A 23,542-nucleotide genomic window follows, 5' to 3' on the forward strand; every position below is an offset into this window, starting at 1 on the left:
AAAACTCAAAGGTGGTACCAATGTGAGATTTCTAAAGATAGCTATAGCACTCGACCCAAGGTTTAAGAATTTGAAGTGCCTTCCAAAATCTGAGAGGGACGAAATGTGGGCATGTGTTCAGAAGTCTTAAAAGAGCAACACTCCAACGCAGAAACTACAGAACCTGAACCACCAAAAAAGAAAATCAACCTTCTGTTAGTGGCATCTGACTCAGATGATGAAAGTGAACATGCTTCTTTCCGCACTTCTTTGGATCATTATCAGCATGGACGCATGTCCTCTGGAATGGTGGTTGAAGCATGAAGGGCCATATGAATCTTTAACACAACTGGCATGTAAATATCCTGCGACGCCGGCTACAACAGTGCCATGTGAATGCCTGTTCTCGCTTTCAGGTGATATTGTAAACAAGAAGTGGGCAACGTTATCTCCTGCAAATGTAAATAAACTTGTTTGTCTGAATGATTGGCTGAACAAGAAGTAGGACTGAGTGGACTTGTAGGCTCTAAAGTTTTACATTGTTTTATTTTTGAACACAATTTGTTTTGCACATAATTCTACATTTGTAAGTTCAACTTTCATGATAAAGACATTGCATTACAGTACATGTATGAGGTGAATTGAAAAATACTATTTCTTTTGGTTTTACAGTGCAAATATTTGTAACAAAAATATAAAGTGAGCACTGTACTTTGTATTCTGTGTTGTAACTGAAATCAATATATTTGAAAATGTAGCAAACAGCCAAAAATATTTTAAAAAAGGTATTCCATTATTAACAGCACGATTAATTGTGTGATTATTTTTTTTAAATCTCTGGACAGCCCTACTAAAATTACATATTAGAAGTCTTGTGTTAAATTCTAATTTAACTTTCTAGATTTTCCCCCTTTAATCCACAACTTTCGTCTAACTCCATCTTTCGGTTCGTCTCTGTTCTAAGTTTCCTCATAGCTGAATTAAATCATAGACCATCTTTGAGTTATTTAAAGTGTTGTTCAGAAGAGCGGAGCGGCTAACATAGGGAGTTTGCCTGGGATCTGTCCAAGAGGAGGTACGCTAAGTGCTGCATTGGGGCACTGTGTTGGTGAGTATCTGAGTCTGTTGCAGGGACAGTTTGTCAGTTTGCCCGTGGGCTTCATTGTTTGAAAAGTGTGAATTGGGAGTGCTTTGTTCCAGGTGGGCGCTGAGTGGGCCTGACTGTTATAAAAAGCCAGTCAGCTGCGAACCAGCTGAGCGCAGGGCCGGTGCAACCACCAGGCAAACTAGGCAGTCACCTAGGGCGCCAAGTGGTTGGGGGCGGCCAAAAGCACGCTCTGGGGAGGCAGTGGAGCAGAGGTGAGCTGGGGCAGGGGGGCCGCCTGCAGCAAGTAATGGGGGGAGGAAGGGAAGGCACACGGGAACCGCTCCCACTCACCTCCTCCCCTGAGCATGCCACCCCGCTCTGCTTCTCTCCCTTCCAGGCTTGCGCACCAAACAGCTGATTGGCGCCACAAGCCTCGGAGGTGGGAGAAGCGGTTGCATGCTCAGGGAGGAGGTGGAGCAGAGGTGAGCTGGGGTGGGGAGCTACCGCATGGCTCCTGGGGGCGGCAGCGGGGAGTTGCCACACGGCTCCCCGGGCCAAGGGGAGTGGGGGAGAAAGGGGGAGGTGGGGAACTGCCACAGGGCTCCCGGGGGGGGGGGAGGGGGGGCACAAGTTGGAAGTTTCGCCAAGGGTGTAAAACATCCTTGCAGCGGCCCTGGCTGAGCGGCGAACAGCAGAGTAGCTAATAGAAGGAGTTTGCCTGGGGAGAGCCCACTGAGGCTTTCATCTTGCAGGCTTCACTGAGTAGTTCCTGCAACAGCTGAGGAAACTCGTAGAAGGAAGGTAATATGGATGGTGAGCGTTCAGTTGTTGTTACCTGCACAGGAATGTGGCATGTTTGTCTTTCTTACACAGGACAGAAGCGACTTTGTCTGTACAAAGTGCAAGCTGGTTTTCATATTGGAAGAGAAGGTTCAAAGTCTGGAGAAACAAGTATCAACCCTGCGTTGCATAAGAGAAACAGAATATTTCCTGGACAGACGTCAGGATATGCTTCTACGGGCACAACATTCTGAAGAATCAGAGCAGCCCGCGCAGCGGGGACAGGAGGACGGTGAAGAAATTTGGCAGCATGTGACCTCCAGAAGAAGAAAGAGGAGCATCCATGTACCAGCAATGCAGATACAGGTGAGCAACCATTTTCATGTTCTCTCCACAGGTACTAATGCGGAGAGTGGACTAGATGATGCATCTGAGGGAAGGGAGCAGAAGGAGACTCCGCCGATTGGAAGGCATGAGATGCACTGTCCTAGGGATGGGGGTTCCATGACCACCGCTCCCAAGAGAAGGAGGCGGGTGGTGGTGCTCGGGGACTCCCTCCTCAGTGGGACTGAGTCATCTATCTGCTGCCCTGACTGGGAAAACCGAGAAGTCTGCTGCTTGCCAGGAGCTAGGATTCACGATGTGACAGAGAGACTGCCGAGACTCATGCCCTCAGATCGCTACCCCTTCCTGCTTCTTCACATGGGCACCAATGATACTGCCAAGAATGAACTTGAGTGGAGCACAGCAGACTACATGACTCTGGGAGAACGATAAAGGAGTTTGACACACAAGTGATGTTCTCGTCCATCCTCCCCATGGAAGGAAAAGGCCGGGGTAGAGACCGTCGAATCGTGGAAGTCAACAAATGGCTACGCAGGTGGTGTCGGAGAGAAGGCTTTGGATTCTTTGACCATGTGATGGTGTTCCAAGAAGGAGGCGTGCTAGACAGAGATGGGATTCACCTAACGAAGAGAGGGAAGAGCATCTTCGCAAGCAGGCTGACTAACCTAGTGAGGAGGGCTTTAAACTAGGTTCACCGGGAGAAGGAGACCAAAGCCCTGAGGTAAGTGGGGAAGTGGGATACCGGGAGGAAGCACAAACAGGAGAGCTCGAGAGGGGAGGACTCCTCCCTCATACTGAGAAAACAGGACGATCAACGAGTTATCTTAAGTGCCTATACACAAATGCACGAAGCCTGGGAAACAATCAGGGAGAACTGGAAGTCCTGGCACAGTCAAGGAATTATGATGTGATTGGAGTATCAGAGACTTGGTGGGATAACTCACATGACTGGAGTACTGTGATGGATCATTATAAACTGTTCAGGAAGGACAGGCAGGGCAGAAAAGGTGGGGGAGTTGCATTGTAAGTAAGAGAGCAGTATGACTGCTCAGAGCTCCGGTACGAAACTCCAGAAAAACCTGAGAGTCTCTGGATTAAGTTTAAAAGTGAGAGCAACAAAGGTGATGCCATGGTGGGAGTCTGCTATAGACCACCAGACCAGGGGGATGAGGTGGACGAGCCTTTCTTCTGGCAACTAATATAAGTTACTAGATCACAGGCCCTGGTTCTCATGAGAGACTTCAATCACCCTGATATCTGCTGGGGGAGCAATACAGCACTTCACAGACAATCCAGGAAGTTTTTGGAAAGTGTAGGGGACAATTTCCTGGTGCAAGTCCTGGAGGAATCAACTAGGGGCAGAGCTGTTCTTGACCTGCTGCTCACAAACCGAGAAGAATGAGTAGGGGAAACAAAAGTGGATGGGAACGTGGGAGGCAGTGACCATGAGATGGTTGAGTTCAGGATCCTGACACAAGGAAGAAAGGAGAGCAGCAGAATACGGACCCTGGACTTCAGAAAAGCAGACTTTGACTACCTCTGGGAACTGATGGGCAGGATCCCCTGGGAGAATAACATGAGGAGGAAAGGAGTCCAGGAGAGCTGGCTGTATTTTAAAGAATCCTTATTGAGGTTACAGGGACAAACCATCCCGATGAGTAGAAAGAATAGTAAATATGGCAGGTGACCAGCTTGGCTTAACAGTGAAATACTTGCTGATCTTAAACACAAAACAGAAACTGACAAGAAGTGGAAGCTTGGACAAATGACCAGGAAGGAGTATAAAAATATTGCTCAGGCATGCAGGAGTGAAATCAGGAAGACCAAATCACACCTGGAGTTGCAGCTAGCAAGAGAAGTTAAGAGTAACAAGAAGGGTTTCTTCATGTATGTTAGCAACAAGAAGAAAGCCAAGGAAAGTGTGGGCCCCTTACTGAATGAGGGAGGCAACTTAGAGACAGAGGATGTGGAAAAAGCTAATGTACTCAATGCTTTTTTTGCCTCTGTCTTCATGAACAAGGTCAGCTCCCAGACTTCTGCACTGGGCAGCACAGCATGGGGAGGTGACCAGACCTCTGTGGAGAAAGAAGTGGTTCGGGACTATTTAGAAAAGCTGGACAAGCACAAGTCCACGGGATCGGATGCACTGCATCCGAGGGTGCTAAAGGAGTTGGCGGATGTGATTGCAGAGCCATTGGCCATTATCTTTGAAAACTCATGGCGACCGGGGGAGATCCAAAAAGCCAATATAACACTAAACTTCTAAATTAATGACAAACTGGGAACAGGACAGTTATGGTGGGTTGGTAATAGGATGAAGTTTTTTACCTTTAAGTTCTGAGTCTGAATTGTTCTATAATTGTTCAGTGGCCTAGGTGATATGAGTTGATACTCAGCATAGCTCCCAACAGTAACATCCACGTAAAAGAAACCATCCTCACCGTAGTAACTGGCACCTCCGCTGGCGGTCACATCAGAAAGGCTAAAACCTGAGGAAGCACGAAGACTGGCCTATTCTCTTCATCCTTACAAGTGAACACCACAAGCCAAGATTGAGACAGGTTGGCTGAGTGGGGAGAAACTTATGCTACGCTATCTTTTTTTCTCCCCAAAGAGGAGACTTCTGAGTCCAATGCTGTCATTTTGGCACATTTCACCAGACACGACATAAAAATGAAGACATAACATATGGAAATATTTTATTAACATAAGAATTAAGCTAAAATTAAAAATAGCAAATTGCTCAGTCTTTCCAGCTACCTTATGCGTTTAAAAATATTTCAGTAACCCATCAAAATACGTATATTCCAACAGCTTTAATAAAAGTCTAACCTGCAGTAGAAACAATTAAAAAGTCAGCATTTGCCAGCAGTTACCACAGTAGTGTGCAACTTAGAGTTATTCAGGCTGTTGCTAAGTCCTCCTGGTAACTTCCTCGGCAATAGCAACATACCACCTTCTCAGCCTGCGGACAGAACACAGTATTTCAAAAGACCAAGGTGCCACAATCAATATTTTGGGGCACATTCTCTGTTCATGTGTCCTTCTGAGCTGCTAAGAGCTGAAACTACCTGCAAGTCCCACAGTGTTCAAGAGTTCCTAGCAGGCACAGCTGACTCCTATGCCTATGACCATCGGCACAGAGTGATGTACTGAGGACAAGAGGACAAGGCTGGAGCATACTGTGCTCCAGCTATCCCCAGCGTAGATTTGCTGCCTAGTGGACTATTGCCAGCTGGCAGCATTTAGTCCCCAAAATACTTTAACCTGCAACAGGCCTAAGCCAGAAAAACAGGGATCCATAAATGATTTAGTTCTCAGCTTCTCTTTTCCCTCTCCCCTACACGGCTATGTGGAGGAGGGAGCCCATCTTTCGCTAGCTATACCCACAGGCTCAGGAAGACCCAGCTGAGCTCCTATCCTGCTGTGCTCTCCTTGGGGCTCCCACAGCTCAGCAGGATACTTGGCAATGGAGTAGCCAGAGCTACTCTGTCTTTCATGCCTGCAATACAGCAGGTAGCCAAAAGGGATCTATTGAGTAAATGCAGCAGGAAAAGAACAACAGCTACTCAGAGCACTCCTTGGTCACATCAGAGCTGCTCCTGAGGCTGCAGGAGAGGCGATGCCCAGCCACTTCCTTCCCGTAACGATGGACTCAATTCTAACACCTCCTTTATTACATCCCCAGGCAAGGCAGGCAAAGCACATATTCAATTTGTAATCAAAAGCAAATTTTCTGTGTAAGGTGTTTTAACAGTCTCCCTAGAGGGCCACAAATTAGACAACACTTCTCTACCATTTCTCCTGAATCTCTTTTCCTCTCCATTCTTAGTGCCAAAATCTCCATCCATGCCTTGGCAATGCCACATCTATGCTATAGCAACACTCCCCTTCCTTGCTTATCTGACTCGCACTTTGTACCACTGCAGGTCTAGTTGACAGGCAGACACCCTTCCCCTTTGGAAGTCCCTTGAGTGTATCCAGAACACCTCCTACATCAACTCCAAATGCATCACCACCTTCAAGTGTCTATGCAACTCTTGCCCAGCTAGTATCTCCTCTCTTCTCTCCCACTCTGCTAATTCTGCTTTCCAGTATATCCTTCCCCCTCAACACATTTGGGCTTTAATCCATGCTGCTCACTACCCTGATCCTGTATGTAATGCAACCTCAGTCAAATGCCTCCTCGAAACCTACTGCTCACCACACCCTCTCCAACCGTCTCCTGTTCTCCCTGGTCAACCTAATAAAATCTAGATATTTTTTTTTTTAAAGGGGGAAGTAACATGATATATAAAGGAACAAGAAACCTTATTTTGTGTAAGCCTCCCTTCTTCTTGCTTGAGATCATCTCCCTCTGCATGATATCCTCTCTAACCTGGATTAAAAACTCTTTAGATCAGGGAGAGTTTCTTTGTTGCCCTTGAGGAATTACTCAGGCCTATGGGGCTGTTTATATACAAAAGTTGAACAAGAACATGATAATTGCTGGCAAAATATTCATTTTTCATGGCCACAACTGTATAGTCTCTAAAACAATGAAACCCAGAGTTAAGGCTGAAAATCCATCTTTAAATTACCCTAGTGTTTCCTAAGCTCAGAGGAAGGGGCAAGCTACCTCAGCCGAGGTGGTGTGAAGCATAGAAGTGGAACGATGTGTGCGAAGGAAGTTCTGATATCCCAAAACTACCCCATACTTGCCCTGCAAACATGCTACTTCAGCAGTTCCCAAACTGTGGGGTTGTGGCAATCCTGAATGTGTAGAGGATGCCATTTTGCTCCGCACAGTGTGATCTAGCATGTATTGTGATCATGCACCGTGACCTTGCACGCAGGATGCCATTTTGTAGAGCAAAATGGCATCCTCCGCACAGCGTGACCTTATACACACCATATGTATGAGGTCACATTGCGTAGCGAACACCATTTTAAAGAGCAAAATGGCATTGTCCATGCAGCATGGTCTCACACGTATGATGTGTGCAAAGTTACGCTGTGCAGAGGATGTCATTTTGCTCTTCTGGAGTCCCGGCAGAAAATACTTCATTAAAATGGGATTGTGCCGTAAAAAGTTTGGGAACCCCATGCGATTGATTGGGTGGGTCCTTAAAAGTCATCATTGCATTCCCACTCTGCTCCCACTGGGATCTCTAATGCAACAGACTGTGGAAATGGCTCTTTGTTTGCAACGATGGGAGCACAGGCACCTGCCCACCATCCCAAGCAGCTTCTCTTCCCTCACAGCATGGTGCTCAGCCACTAAGCATGGGCCACTCAGTACCACCGGGACTTCCCACCAGATGAAGCATTTAACAGGGCCTTCTAGTGAGTCACAGAATGAGGAGAGGACAAAAACCCAAGAAAACAAATGCAGAAAAAGAATGCAAAGGAAAAGGAACAGAGACAAAGAAAGACATAAGAGATGAATACACAGAAAATGGAAGGCCCTGGCAACAATGCCTGGACAGAGCATTGCGGGAATCAAGACTGCCTGTCCATCAATTTCTTGCAAGGGTGCAGGGATCCAACTGAAAAAAGAGGGGTGGACACCAGTGACTTAACATGATATGCCTATATTGTGTAGCTCATGTGGAAAGCGTTCCCTGTTGGTTACTTCTAATATGGGGCAGAGAAGAGGGTGCTAAGGAAGGAATTTCAGCCTTTTATACAAATTCCAATTTTTGCAAGTATAAGACATAATATAAATGTTACTCAAACCAACCAATTTTATGAATAAATTTCATTCTCTTGGATACTAAAGAATGAACAAATAATACTGAACAAAACCTTTTACATTGCACATATACAAATGTACAATATTTAAACAATTGCAGATTTAAATAGTAGTAAACGATACATTAGTTTCCTAAATGATCAAAATATCTGGGTAAATTTCCATTCAGGCACCTTTACAAAGGTGATTTTTTACCTCATATAGGTGTGTCTTCTTCCTTTAGAGCCATTACATAGATATGACAACAACATACCATGTCAGGTTGTAACAGGGTGCTATTATGATGTCACTAGGATAGCCACAATAAAAATCTTGAAGAAAGGTACTAAGTCTCTATAAGCAACAACTGAAAGCACCATTTTTATGTTAAGTATATATAAATGCATTAACATATTATTTACTGTGGCACTTACATAGTACTTTTCATCTTCAACACTTAGGTAATTCTCTATATCCTGGCAAACTAATGAACTAGCAACATGAAAAATTGTATTTCAGATAAAAACAATATTTTGATTATAGAAGAATAAATGTATTTAAATCTTCAAAAAACAGTGAATTTTCTTCTCTCTCTCTCGCTCTTTTAAAATACTGTCTGGAGAGGGGACAAAAGCACACATACCTCAGACCTTGTATGACAAATTTAAGCTCAGAGCAAGTAAGTTATAAACCCCACAAAAAAGGAATTTATAATGAAAACACTGACAGGCACTTAACCATAGGCGTATCAGTGGGTGTTTCTAAAGTTAGTATATATTCTCTCTCTCACTAATATTTTTTTTCAAACCACATGAAGAGACATCTGCTATATGACATCCTTGGTAACATACAAAGAGAAACTACGGGAAAGTTACAGCATATATGAAAATCATATGTACACATATACAACAGATACATTTAGACATATTTAAGTTACACAATATATACACATTCTGTATAAAATCTAACAGTGATTACAATTTTGGTGGATGCGCGGGCGAGCGAGGGGGAGGGGGCATGGTTGACTCAAGGTTTCAGAACTTCCGTTATAAAAGCCAGATTTTGCAAAAACTGTGTGTGAGAGTTAATTTAACTGACATGAGTAGTCCCTGAGTTCACGTGGTTCACACAGGTGAATTACTCATGTTTGCAAGAGCTGCCCCACATGTAATCCTTCATGTTAATGGATTACTGCAAACAGTCCAATTTTGATCATCTATTCAGTATATTTTACTTATATTTCCAATTAATTTTCAAGTAATTGAGATTTAATAAAAGGTGTTATGAAAAAACATACTACATATATTTAATAAAAGAGACTTACACCATATGCCCAGCACCCTTTTCATACAGATGTATTGTAATACAACAACCGTATCCTAGAAAAGTGTGGTTTGCCAGTACTATTTTAATCATTCTAGTAATTAAACACTGCACAACAACTGAATTATAATTTAAGTCTTTATTATTTCATACACCTATGCAAAAATGTGCACATAAGCATACCCAAGCTCTCTAGAATTTTGTATCATTAGTTTTACTTAATTTTTACAAATACTGTAATCTTTCCTGATCTACAGCAACAGAAAACCAGATTTCTATCTCATGCAAAAAAATGTGATGCAAGCAGCACAACATTCAAAGTGTTAAAAAAAAAAAAAAGAAAGGACACTTTTTAAAAGGAATGAGAGCCCATAATAATTCAAAGACACAGCAAAGCAAAGTAAGATTTTTCTTTATAACTTGGTGCTCTGCTACAGAAAACATATGTATATGGAATATGCATCATTACTGCTTGGACCCATGACTTGCTGGTATGCATTAAAGTAGCCAACGGAAAATTTGTTCTTATCTTAAAAGATTTCAAACCAGATCTATTTCCTTATGAACCCAATCTGGAGAGATGCTGACCATCTCCTACATTTCACTGGACGTGGAGTGCACCGGATCAAGGCCAAACAGTGTCAGTTTATTTTAAATCATGTGAAAGTATAATGGAATTGCAACTGTTACTGGAAATGAGGAAACCTCTAACATTATATGAATGAAGTTTGTGTATAAGCCCAAACTTGGGTGGTTTTTCATAATGCTCATGCTTTTCTTATGATAGTTTACACACACTTTAAACTAAATTCTCAGATTGTACCTATATATGAATGATTTCTTAAGTGGAAACTTTTCATTCTGTTCTATTTATGCAAAAGAATATATGATTAGTGCCATCTACTGGAAGTTTGGAGCACTGGGGTACATTTTAGCTATTTCTTCCCTGTTCACTATAAATCAGATTTAATCCTATTATTTTGTATAGTTAGAAGAATGCATTTATACCTCAGGCATTAATATGTGGATATTAAAAATGCAAACAAACCTTCCATCAAATTAACAATAATAATAATAGTGATATGAAAGGTATACAGTTCATAACATAACTCAGTGTGTATCCATAAACTTCAGAATGGTCAGAAGACAAGACAAAAGTTACAATGTACTGAAGATTTTTGGATCGGGAAGAATTACTCAAAATAAAAAGCAGATGTTCTAAAAATTAATGCATGTACTATTCTGAAATTAAATTGAATGTATTTGTTTTGAAAAGCAAAAAAGATTTCATTTGGTCCTAATCTATAAATGACAGTATATATGAACTCCATTTTATAGCACAAGCAAAGGTTAGGGGCAGTATATAGATTACATATTTGAATTGAAGTACTTATTCATAAAAGGCAACAGCTGATTCTGGGTATCATCCAGAAAATTAAAATGGGTATAAAAATTACATTATTGTGCCCAATCCAGCAAATATTATAAGTGTGGAACTTTATTGATGTGAGTAATCCCAGTTTACCAACTACAAGATAGTTTAACAAGGCTAGAGCCTTGGTTTTATGCCTCATTTGAAAGATGGAACCTTTGTCAGCACACCGCTCCCTAAAATTATTTGGTGGCATTGGTTCATTAAGTGACGCATGTGAAATTATGCCTCCTAAACCACTTCTTGTACCACCTGGATTTTCTTTGAAAATTTCTATCCAACTAAAAGTAGATCTAATCCTGCTTACCTTGAGACTTGATGTGGTCACAGCACAAAGTAATAGAGTCTTACATTATACATTTTGTACAGAATATGATTGGGGGGGGCACAAGAAAATAATTTTCATAAAATGCTTGTAATTCTAAAGAAAACAGGGCACTTCTCTGTCTTTGAAGGTAAACTCAAGATCCAGTTGGACTGTTGCATTTATGCAAATATTACTTCTAGGACTTACTCTTGCATTTATATGATGCACCCTTCACCATTTACTTCTGTTCCCCACCTCTACTACACATGCACAAATTGAAGACAAAATTAGCCAACATTAATTTATAGAAGTGTCTAGGAAATTTAGTTTCCTCTTAGAACACATGAAATATGCAGTTATACTTTATTCTGCTATCAGTGGATGAATTTTGTTTTATAATATACATCTATAAAGTAGTCACTGTAACTGATCTGTTAAAGTTTGGGTAGCTATGGATCATACAAACAGAAATAATTGCAGAGATATAAAAGTTATAATAAAACATGTGAATATTGGATTATGCCAGTGACGCAGGTGACAAAATGGTTAATGTGATGATTTATGAGCAAGTATGCACCAGAAATACTTCTGTCAGATTCTGTTCCTAACAGACCAGCTTTGAGATCTGCTTGGGATCTGCTTGTTAGAATAGGCACAAAATGAACAGGAAAGCTGTAAATGCCTCATTTTAAGGTCTCACTAGTGTGAGCTCACATCAAAAGTGCACAAAAAGTTAGGAAATTTGCTTGTCCTCTGTTTTTAGGATTTGAAGCTTGAGTCAGCAGCACATATAATTGGAAGCAAAGATCAGGCTAACACAATGGGGTCTATTGTCTCCTTATCAAGATGGACTGTAACTCCTGTTTAGGTAATGGGAGTTATGGAAAGGAAAATAGACTCCTATGCCACAAAACTGGGGCTCAGTTTTGATAGTTCAAATAAAACAGCTCTAGAAAAATCAATTAAGCTTAACTGTTGTGTCTGATCACCGAAGGCATTTATGACACTTCTTTCATATGCAATATGCTGCTCTGAAATTATATTAGCAAACAGCAATGATGCTTTGGTTGTTGTATTTTGTGCCTATATTCACTGGCGATGGGTGCATAACAAATGCCCAGATTGGAAGGTTACTTGGGGTTTCAATCAGTGATTATTTACAGCTGCATCTTAGTTTTTATTTTGACTTTTTAAAAAAATAATTCCAGATAGCCTTTGAACTCTAAAAATTAACCCACTAAAGTTGTCATTTCCTGTCAAATAGTCAGATTTGGTATCTTATAAAGATATTACATATGTTACTGTTTAAATGCAGACATTAAACATTTAGACAAAGGTCTTGCAGTCAGATTCACATGGATGGGCCCTTATGCCCCAACAGCTGCCTTTGCAAATCCCAATTCAGGAGCGGGGCATTACACATGAAGTGTAGTTATTCCTCTTTAAATTTTTTTTTAAAAGGTGGATGTTTTTTCTAAAAAAAAGCAGCTGTGATGGAGCATTTTGGTTTGTTTGAACTATAGTAACACAACGAAAGTACACATTGTGAGGGAAAGAAAATTACATTACAGCTCACATCACTTTCTGCATGAACCTTTGTGTGCACTATTATTAAAAGTAAATTTACAATAAAAATTTCACACACACAAAGGAATAAATGGTGAAAAAGATTTCAATGCACTTGAACAGTATTTGTAAAACATTTTCCTAAGAGACTTATTAAATTACAATATTTCATATATTAAATGCTGCTAAGCAATTTCTTATTAAAACCGTGTGTAATATATAATACAACTGTGATTTTCAAGTTAACTGTATAGTCTGTGTCAGGGGACAGGAAGATGCTATCAAACTTGAGATATGGTAATATACTGGGCAAGGAAGCTGGACAATGTTTCCAAAGCATTCTAAAATCTGGGCTATGAACACACTAAAAGCAAAGCAGTGATTTATTACAAACTTCCGGCTTCAACAGAGAACTCTAATAAATTGCAACTAAATTTAGTAAACCATAGTGTATCATTTCCTGCAGCAGAGACACCCATTCCTAAAAGGGCCCTCAATATGCATGACACAACAAGCAGCACCCATTCAACCTGAGGGAAGCCCACAGGCTCGCAGGGCCACTGGCTGGCTCTTTGTCACCAAATGCAGCAGGTTGAATGCAGACATCACTGTGATATCCTCACCAACAAAACCAGAGGCAAAGAACAGGGGCAAGAGCTGAGTAGGGAAAAAAAAAAAAAAGATGAAAACATCAAAAATGTTAGATACATTCATAGCAAACCTGATGGGTTATGATTCTATCTGAAAAGAAAACATAGGACTACGGAATTCTGAATGCACATTTATTAGTTCGTTTAGCCCCTTTTTGCCTTCTTCTGTAAGCTTATTTGTTAATTAGAATACATAGCATACAATGCTGCAAGTCTTTGTTAGTTACCAGGCAGGGGGGGAATCTTAATGTCGTGCAATGCAGGGCAACCCAAATTTGCAATTAAAAATTTACTAAAAACACATGTCTATGTGGTGAATGTTGGTAACCAACCATTATGAAAACCTGTTCAGTTGGCTGGCTGGTTAAACAAAGCCAAACTTTATTTTAACAAATAAATTTTCCAGTTACCAGACAAAATAATGGGACAATCATTTCTTTAAATAAAGATCATTTAGATCTTAAATTCTCCAAGGGATACATTCAAGCAATTTTCCAGCTGGCACCAATACAGAAGAGAGGGATATGGCAGTGGGGATTTTTTAGTTTGTAAGATGCAACATGTGACTATGGTGATTGTTTTGTTTACCTCACAATAGGAAGGATGAAATGCAGCTGCCTCATAGGATAGTCATTCATAGCTGCAGTCTGCTTCAGAAGATTACTGCAGTAACTGGCACCTGGGATTCAAACCCACCCTCACTGAAGTCAATAGTGAAATTCTCGTTGATTTCAGTGGGAGCAGGATTAGGCCCCTCATGGTTAATGATTTGAACAACAATGCACCACTCTCAACCTCTTCCAAGACACGTTTTTTAAAAATGGTTACAGAATGGAAATGCCCAGAAATGTACTCAGGAATGATTTTCTCTTGTACATTTCCTGAACCAGAAGAGAAGTCTGTGCATGATCTCTTCTGACCCCTGAAGAACAAACACATAATAAACAGTAATATATATTATCACATCACTCTGGAGTATATCTGACAGAAATCTGCTTGCATTAACATCCCTGAACTCTGACTTCTCCAAACTAAACTCACTACAAAACCAAAACATTTTTATGTTACTAAATGGAGACAAAAGAGAGAAGGAAGGTAAGTGCCACACCACGAACAGCTCGAAAGAACCATTAAACATAAATAAACATGTCATTTTCACGATTGACTGCAGAACTGGTTAAAAAAATCCTCCAGAGCAGACTACTGACTAATAAAAGATCAAAGATCTATACATAATAAGCACTACGAATAAAAATGTATTTTTTTCTAGTGACCTTCACTGTGAGAAGTAAAGTGTGCAGTGAAAATGTAATTACCTAGCAAAGCTGCAGTCTTATTGTGCTCCCGCAACTGATCATAAAACGTCTTCCTATTCTGTTTCATCAACTGCAGTACCAGGCAGCCTGTGCGCCTACCAATCGCAGCCATCTGGCTTGTGTCAAAGCCTGTGAGTCAGGCAGCTACAGTGCAACAGGAAGAAAGGCAGTGATGTCACTCTGCAGGTCAGGCAAAGAACAAAGATGTATTCTACAATTAAAAAGCTGGGTGCCCCAAGAGTAGGGGGTCTCCAACATGCTCTTACTGGATGACTTATAGTTAATACTGTTTTTACTATTATCTAAATAGGAGAGCACCATCTAGTGGTTATTGTTGCAAAAAGATCTTTAAGGAAAAAAATCATTCAGTTAGCAAAGATATAGCTGTGTTGCTAAGGTTAGTTAATGGACTCTGAAAGTGTTAAAAAGAACTTCATACAGCAAGATGGACAAAGGGTATGGCTTGCTTTCCATCAATGATCTTATGCCCCTATACAGCAATTGTATCTATTACATGGCACAGTCACACAAGCAAGGTGAAATGTTTAATATCTGCCAAGTTTTAGCACTAAGGCTGAAATACTTCCTTTGACTCATGAGTGAATTTGGAAGTAGGAGGGAGGGAGTGAAAAGGAGAACAGCATCTCTGTATGATTTCAAGTGTAAACAAACAGGATTTTGTTACTTCTCTGAGAGACCACATGTCTTCCCAGGCCACATCACCACAGAGCTGGAGCTCCCATTGGTATAAAGGGGGCTGTTGGCAGAGCGTTCTCCATTTAATCACTGATTGGTCTCTTGTTAGAATAATTCATACTGAAAATGTACATCAGTTTAACAGATGCAATCCTTAGGGCGATAAGATACCACTGATTTGCATGCAAAATTTGTCAATGAAGTCAACTGGCTTCTGTAAAAACTGATTACAAAACTAAAAGGCGACGTTATGCAAACTCCTCAGGGCAGAGACTGTGTCCGCCTGCGTGGATGTGGACAGCATCTAGCCAACTGTGGGTGCTACCGCAATACAAGCTGTAATTCAAAGAGTAAGACTCGTATCTAGTTCCTAATGTCTGCATTTACATCATTCAAATCCCAGTCCTGTGCTCATTTCTCAGTCAAAACTGCCACTACCTTTAATGGGAACTTTGTTTCCTGTAGATATTATTTTAGGTAGGCTTGGCTCATAAGAAATTCACAAAATAGTACTCCTAGTTTATTAAAAGTAATCTGCTGAGAAAACTCTCAGTTATTTTGGAGACCTTGGTGTCAGACATCAGTTTCTGTAGGCCAAGATGTGATAGCCCATACCAGAAGCTGCCCATATCATGTCTAATATGTAGTTTACCAGAGATTTTCCATTGCAGCCAGTTAGAAATACAATATTCCCGAACATTGTTGCACTGAGAAATAGAAGATAGAAAAATAAAAATACTTAATTTCACACTTTCTAAAAGATCATCATCATTTGTGTTTTTTTCACACTTTTTATCCTCTGTTCACTGTTCTTTAGATAGATACCTCCCATTGGATGACAGAGGAGCTGGCACATCTGTTTGCGAGGGGAAAGGAGGGAGAAAAGTTAGCCTCCTCTCTTTATACTTTCCTCATGGTTCATTTTTCCTGTTGTTCCTTCCCTCTGCTTGTTTCATAGATTTGTTTCTTAACAACCTGAGGCTGTTTGCCGCTGCAGCACAAGCTAGGTTTTCCTCTTTTGTTACAAGTAAACAGGACTGCAACTCCCCAAAGTGTAAACTGCTGAAAAACTCTTTAAAAACCCCAAAGATTTCGAACTAGACAGACCCTGATCTCCTGAAAAAGCCAGTGTTCACTAAATTGTTGCTATTGGTCCCAGGTATCTACAAAGGATGTAAGGCTATAATTCTACAAAACCCAATAAAACTGAACTAGCATTCATAAAAAAAACACTGCAGCAGAAGGCTTTCTTCTCTCTTTTGAAGTTTAAGCGCTATTTCTATTACTTGTACTGCAGCAGTTCCTATTAGTTGAAGCCGCACCAGGGCCCCCCTGAGCTAGGTGTTGTGCAGACACACACGAAGCCACAGTCCCTGCCACACAGAATTTACAATGTAAGCTGACAAATGACATGCAAAGGGGGGTGGAGGGAAGAAAGATACAGTCAAGAGAGATAATTTTTAGCATAAGCTAATGCAAGATAAATGTGCCTAAGAAGCTGCTGTACATTCCTGCCCTGTTATTTCCAAGCAAGAGTAAGAGAGTGTGTAGTTTGAAGGGGAACATTGGTCAGTGGTGGATTACCACTGGGCGGACAGGGCCCATGCCCAGGGGCCCCGGCCAATTGAAGGGCCCTGGAAAAATAGGCACCCCCGTGCCCTGACCTCCTTTCTGTCATGTTTCGGCTCACGGGGAGCAGACGGAGCAGGACTGAACAGCTTTTCCCCTGCACTCTGGATCCTGCCTCAGCAGCTGGACACCGCCTCCTGGGTCCTAGTGTCCACCGGTTGCCTCTACAACCCTGATGCCCGGGGAAGGGGAGAAGGGGCAAAAGAAAGGGGGGAGGAGGAGAAGGAGATATGGGAATGGGTGGGGTGGGTGGAAGCAGCAGCCCAGCATGTGGCATTCCCTGGGCAGCAGCAGCCCCAAGAGGAAGGCAACCACAGCAGCAACAGAGCAGGGACATCGCTGCAACAGCTAGTGCCGGAGTGGTCTCCAGCAGCAGCTGGGGCTCCCCCGTTATGCCGTCCTGTCCCTCCCACCCCCCCACTGGCAGCCCAGGTACTGCTGTAGATGGGAGGAGAGAGGGGACTGGGCAGTGAACCAAGGGGACTGGCTTCAGCGTGACATGTGCATGCGTATGTGTGCATGGGCACACTTTGCCCCCTCAAACATAGCAGTCAAACTACGCTTATGGCCCCGGGGCTGGAAGAGCTCTTGCTCCCTGCTGTGGCCTCAGGGCTGGGGGAGCTCTTACTCTCCGCTGCAGCACGGGGCCATGTCAGAGGGAGTGGGGACAGAGCTTTCTCCCGTCTTGGGGCTACAGAAAGGAGCAAGGTTGCAGAGCCACAATGTGGGGGTGGGCAGAATGGGGCTGACCGTGTGTGGAATGGGGCAGGGTAGCAGGGGAAGGGGCAGAATGGGCAGGGCTGCAGGGGCAGAAAGTGGGGCGGGGCTGCAGACGGAAGGGATGACCATTTGCTCTGGCCCAGGGCCCCACGAAAACTTAATCCACCTCTGATAGTGGTAACATATCTGGATATCAGTTAAATCTTTGTTTCTACTTTGCCATAGACTTCATAGGTTCAGAATCAGACCTGCAACTTGGATTTCTAAAATAAGTCGTCAGGCCACTACAAGGAACTTAGGAGGAAACCACTGTTCCAGTATCTTCAATGCCAATTACCATTCTTGGGGAGAGATTTTATGCTGTGCCTCTAGAGCAGTGGCTCTCAACCTTTCCAGACTACTGTACCCCTTTCAGGAGTCTGATTTGTCTTGCATAACCCAAGTTTCACCTCACTTAAAAACTACTTACTTACCAAAGCAGACATAAAAATACAAAAAAGTGTCACAGCACACGACTACTGAAAAATTGCGCACATTCTCATTTTGTCTGTATGAAATTTTAGTTTGTATCGACTTCACTAGTGTTTGTTATGTAGCCTGTTGTAAAACTAGACAAATATCTAGATGAGTTGACGTACCCCCTGGAAGACCTCTGCATACGCCCCCCCCGGGGTATGCGTATCCATGGTTGAGAACCACTTCTCTAAGGGGTGCAGCACAGAATGCTTAGCCCAGGGAGATGGTGAGTAAAATGGTTTTAAGCCACCTTTGCACCCTCCCAGTCTTGGACTGTTCTGGGGACAGAAGAGACCCCTCCAGCATAATACAGGCAGCTCAGGGGGGCCTTTCTAAGTTATAGCAGCCTCCCAGGGCTGCCCGATGGACTGCAGCACTGTGCAGATTCTGCGGTGCTGTGTACAGCTGCACCCCCGACATACCCCTCCTGCCCCAGCTATGCACTCAACAAATCCCTTACACTAAGGCTTCTCTCCCAACTGGAACCAGGGTTTTAGGTAGGGTTGCCAACTTTCTACTCACACAAAACCGAACACCCGTGCCCTGCCCCACCCCTCCTCCGAGGCCACTACCCAGCCCCACCCCCTGCTTACTCCACCACCCCCCCACTTTCCCCCACCCTCACTCACTCGCTCATTTTCACTGGGCTGGCTCAGGGGGTTGGGGTGCGTGAGGTGGTGAGGGCTCTGGTGTGGGGCTGGGCATGAGGAACTTGGGGTGCAAGAGGGTGCTCCGGACTTGGACAGAGGGATTTGGAGGATGGGAGGGGGATCAAGGCTGGGGCAGGGGCATGGGAGGGGATCGGGGTGTAGGCTCTGGGCGGCGCTTACCTCAGGCGGCTCCCAGAAGCAGCGGCATGTTCCCCCTCTGGTTCCTACGTGGAGGCAGTGCCAGGCAGCTCTGCGCACTGCCCTGTCCATGGGCGCCACCCCCGGGGTTCCTGGCCAATGGGAGCTGTGGAGCTGGTGCTTGTGGCAGAGGCAGCATGTGGAGCCCCCTGGCTGCTCCTACACCTAGGAGCCAGAATGGGGATATGCCGCTGCTTCCGGGAGCCGCGCGGAGCCACAACAGGCAGGGAGCCTGCCTTAGTCCTGCTGTGCCACCAACCGGATTTTTAACGGCCCGGTCAGCGGTGCTGACCAGTGCCACCAGGGTACCTTTTCAACTGGGGGTTCCAGTCAAAAACCAGATGCCTATCAACCCTAGTTTTAGGGCCCCTTTGACCTAGTGCAAAGGGGCCAGAGCAGGGGTGTGTATCTCCCTCTTGGTGTTTAAGCAGTCTTTTGTTAGATTGGCTCTCATCTCCAAACATAGTGCCCATGTTCTATCTTGTTAACCATATAACTACAGTAAATCACAAATTCCACTAGCTCCTGCATTGCCTTACTAAATCATTAGGTGGGATCTGGAAGCCATTTGTTTGTATTATAAACCCAAACAATAGCTTCAGGAAAACCTTACTTTTTGGATTTTGATGCAAAAAGAGGACACTGCAGTGTTGTCAACTCTCACTACTTCAGTATGGTCAATTCCAAATGTTCAAAAATCATGAATCAGGTCCCCAGAACCATGAGTATGGCTTAAAAATCATGAGAATTGTTTAAAAAAAAATGCAGGGGTTCTGTTTTAATTTGCCTTCTGGATTTTGAGTCTTTAGGGTACAGCTGCGTCACTTGTTTTACAAGGTGTTAGCTCTGCAACTATGATGGCTAGGAACATATGTTTTTAAAAAATGAGAGCTGAGACTCTCATATTAGCCTATGGTTCAGAGAGCTAGAGCTATAGGTAAAATATCGAGAATCTCAAGCCTCACAACAAAATCACATGAGTTGTCAATACTATAATTATCTTGTGAGTCCTGCAATGTTAGGTGTTTTCTTGAAAGCCACAGCTAACTGGAATCCTGTGATTACGCAAGTATCTCAACTCTCTTAAAAAAAAATTTTCTAGCCCTCACGACTGCAGGCAGTTCCTCTCCTTTCATTTTAAAAACTTTATTCTTTAACTGTACAAAGATTAGATTGTAAATTCTTGGGGAAAGGATTATCTTTTCATTGTGTGTGTACAGTACCTAGCATAATGAAGCCCCCATCCTTGAGTGGGGCTTTATATCATGGCTCCTGGCCTTCCCCCTGGTTCAGTCACCTACTCAGCTACCTATGTATCAAGCCTGTTAAAACTAAGCACCTCATAGTATATGAGTGGATGGGAACCTGGGAGGCAGTGACCATGAGATGGTCGAGTTCAGGATCCTGACACAAGGAAGAAAGGAGAGCAGCAGAATACGGACCCTGGACTTCAGAAAAGCAGACTTTGACTCCCTCAGGGAACTGATGGGCAGGATCCCCTGGGAGAATAACATGAGGGGGAAAGGAGTCCAGGAGAGCTGGCTATATTTTAAAGAATCCTTATTGAGGTTGCAGGAACAAACCAGCCCGATGTGTAGAAAGAATAGTAAATATGGCAGACGACCAGCTTGGCTTAACAGTGAAATCCTTGCTGATCTTAAATACAAAAAAGAAACTGACAAGAAGTGGAAGCTTGGACAAATGACCAAGGAGGAGCATAAAAATATGGCTCAGGCGTGCAGGAGTGAAATCAAGAAGGCCAAATCACACTTGGAGTTGCAGCTAGCAAGAGATGTTAAGAGTAACAAGAAGGCCTTCTTCAGGTATGTTAGCAACAAGAAGAAAGCCAAGGAAAGTATGGGCCCCTTACTGAATGAGGGAGGCAACTGAATGAGAGAATGTGGAAAAATGTACTCAATGCTTTTTTTGCCTTTGTCTTCACGAACAAGGTCAGCTCCCAGACTGCTGCACTGGGCAGCACAGCATGGGAAGGAAGTGACCAGACCTCTGTGGAGAAAGAAGTGGTTCAGGACTATTTAGAAAAGCTGGACAAGCACAAGTCCATGGGATCGGATGCACTGCATCCGAGGGTGCTAAAGGAGTTGGTGGATGTGATTGCAGAGTCATTGGCCATTATCTTTGAAAGCTCATGGCGACCGGGGGAGATCCCGGAAGACTGAAAAAAGGCTAATGGAGTGCCCATCTTTAAAAAGGGGAAGGAGGAAGATCCAGGAAACTATGGGCCAGTCAGCCTCACCTCAGTCTCTGGAAAAACCATGGAGCAGGTCCTCAAGGAATCAATTCCGAAGCACTTCGAGGACAGGAAAGTGATCAGGAACAGTCAGCATGGATTCACCAAGGGCAAGTCATGCCTGACTAATCTAATTGCCTTCTATGATGAGATAACTGGCTCTGTGGATGAGGGAAAAGCAGTGGCTGTGTTATTCCTTGCCTTTAGCAAAGCTTTTGACATGGTCTCCTTCTGTATTCTTGCCAGCCAGTTAAAGTAGTATGGGCTGGATGAATGGACTATAAGGTGGATAGAAAGCTGGCTAGATTGTCGGGCTCAACGGGTAGTGATCAATGGCTCTGGTATCAAGGGAAGTTGGCAGTTGGTATCAAGTGAAGTACCACAAGGGTCAGTCCTGGGGCCAGTTTTGTTCAATATCTTCATTAATGATCTGGAGGATGGCATGGATTGCAGCCTCAGCAAGTTTGCAGAGGACACTAAACTGGGAGGAGTGGTAGACAAGTTGGACGATAGGGATAGGATACAGAAGAACCCAGACAAATTAGAGGATTGGGCCAAAAGAAATCTGATGAGGTTCAACAAGGACAAATGCAGAGTCTTCCACTTAGGACGGAAGAATCCTATGCACTGCTACAGGCTGGGGACCGAGTGGCTAGGCAGCAGTTCTGGAGAAAAGGACCTAGGGATTAAAGTAGATGAGAAGCTGGATATAAGTCAATAGTGTGTCCTTGTTGCCAAGGAGGCTAATGGCATTTTGGGCTGTATAAATTGGGGCATTGCCAGCAGATCGAGGGACGTGATCATTCCCCTCTATTTGACATTGGTGAGGTCCATCTGGAGTACTGTGTCCAGTTTTGGGCCCCACACTACAAGAAGGATGTGGAAAAATTGGAAAGAGTCCAGCGGAGGGCAACAAAAATGATTAGGGGGCCGGAACACATGAGTTATGCGGAGAGGCTGAGGGAACTGGGATTATTTAGTCTGCAGAAGAGAAGAATGAGGGGGGATTTGATAGCTGCTTTCAACTACCTGAAAGGGGGTTCCAAAGAGGATGGATCTAGACTGTTCTCAGTGGTACCAGATGACAGAACAAGGAGTAATGGTCTCAAGTTGCAGTGGGGGAGGCTTAGGTTAGATATTAGGGAAAACTTTTTCACTAGGAGGGTGGTGAAGCACTGGAATGGGTTACCTAGGGAGGTGGTGGAATCTCCTTCCTTAGAGGTTTTTAAAGCCCGGCTTGACAAAGCCCTGGCTGGGATGATTTAGTTGGGGATTGGTCCTGCTTTGAGCAGGGGGTTGGACTAGATGACCTCCAGAGGTCCCTTCCAATCCCGATATTCTATGATTCTGTGAGCTATATGAAGGAAGCAGATCCTCCTACATGTTCCAGTTTTTGCAACCCTCCCTTTACCTTTCCTTCCCTGTGTTCTTTGTCCCCTTTACCCTCTTCCACCATGCCCCAAAGTGGCCTGATTTATGTCCATATTTACAAAAATTAACTGGTATTGTAGAGTATGAATGCGTCAGGGGCCTTCTGAGACACTGCAACAATTCCAGTGGAATAAGAAGGCTGTCATGTGGGAGAAACCCAAATAACTAGAAGCATTAAGCTGGTACACAAATCAATGAGATGAAAGTATTATGGTAGAAGCTTAACTGAGCTCAGGGAATCACAGAACTTAGAGATGGAAAAGACGTATTTTTGGAATGTCATCCACTCCACCTCACTGCCAATGTATGACTGTTCCTTAGAGGACATTTACGAGTGCTCGGGCATTTCCAATTTTAAATGTCCCGAACAATGAGATTTATACCTCTTTCTTAGGTATCTCAAGCACCGTGGCTTCTATCTATTTCCTAGACTTGGAGTTTGTAGGCTGTTCCCATAAAGTTGAATTTCAAAAGCGTTTTGACAAATTTAAGCCCAACAACTATTTCGAAGAGTTTTTCTTTTGCTTCGATTTCTGCCTTAACAACTCTGTACCAAATGCTCAATGACCTGACTGAGAGTGGTATTTAATGTGTACAATTATTCCAGCCTTCCCTCTCGAATAATTTAAAAAGACTTACTAGCTATAGCACAGTTCTGCCAGCCAGCTCCCAATCACACAAGGGCTTAAGTATGTAGAATTCTGAAATGCCACAACTATCAGAAATTTGGAGGGAACATTGGGAATTGTCTATGAAAATCCAGGTAAGTGGACATTTTTAAGTGCATCACATCAATTTGAATTTTTAAATCATTATTTTTAATTTTGGTATAAAAATGGTACTTTTAGACTAATGTATGTTTCAGCTCTTACTCCTACCATACTTGAGGCATTTGGCACATAATAGTGATGTTACATTTCAAAAACCTTTGAAATTCACCTTTATGAGAGGTC

At 43.1% G+C, this 23,542-nt stretch overlaps 1 protein-coding gene across 8 annotated transcripts in view; it reads right to left on the bottom strand.

Moving 5' to 3' along the window:
- Nucleotides 1–23,542, bottom strand: part of MSRB3 (methionine sulfoxide reductase B3) — a 148,785-nt gene that overhangs the window by 95,201 nt on the left and 30,042 nt on the right. For 5 of the 8 annotated variants that reach the window (XR_012666474.1, XR_012666473.1, XM_075124376.1 and 2 more), the window contains one exon: nucleotides 13,063–13,189. Coding sequence is in view for 6 of the 8 variants with exons in the window: in XM_075124376.1 (XP_074980477.1) it covers nucleotides 13,063–13,189 (127 nt within the window). In the remaining 2 variants the exon portion in view is untranslated. Of the gene's footprint in view, nucleotides 1–13,062; nucleotides 13,190–14,498; nucleotides 14,643–23,542 lie in introns of those variants that run through there. The other 3 variants (XM_075124378.1, XM_048835892.2, XM_075124379.1) reach the window with 2 other exon arrangements.

Source organism: Caretta caretta, chromosome 1 (genome assembly GCF_965140235.1).
Source record: "Caretta caretta isolate rCarCar2 chromosome 1, rCarCar1.hap1, whole genome shotgun sequence".
NCBI classification, from domain to species: domain Eukaryota; kingdom Metazoa; phylum Chordata; order Testudines; family Cheloniidae; genus Caretta; species Caretta caretta.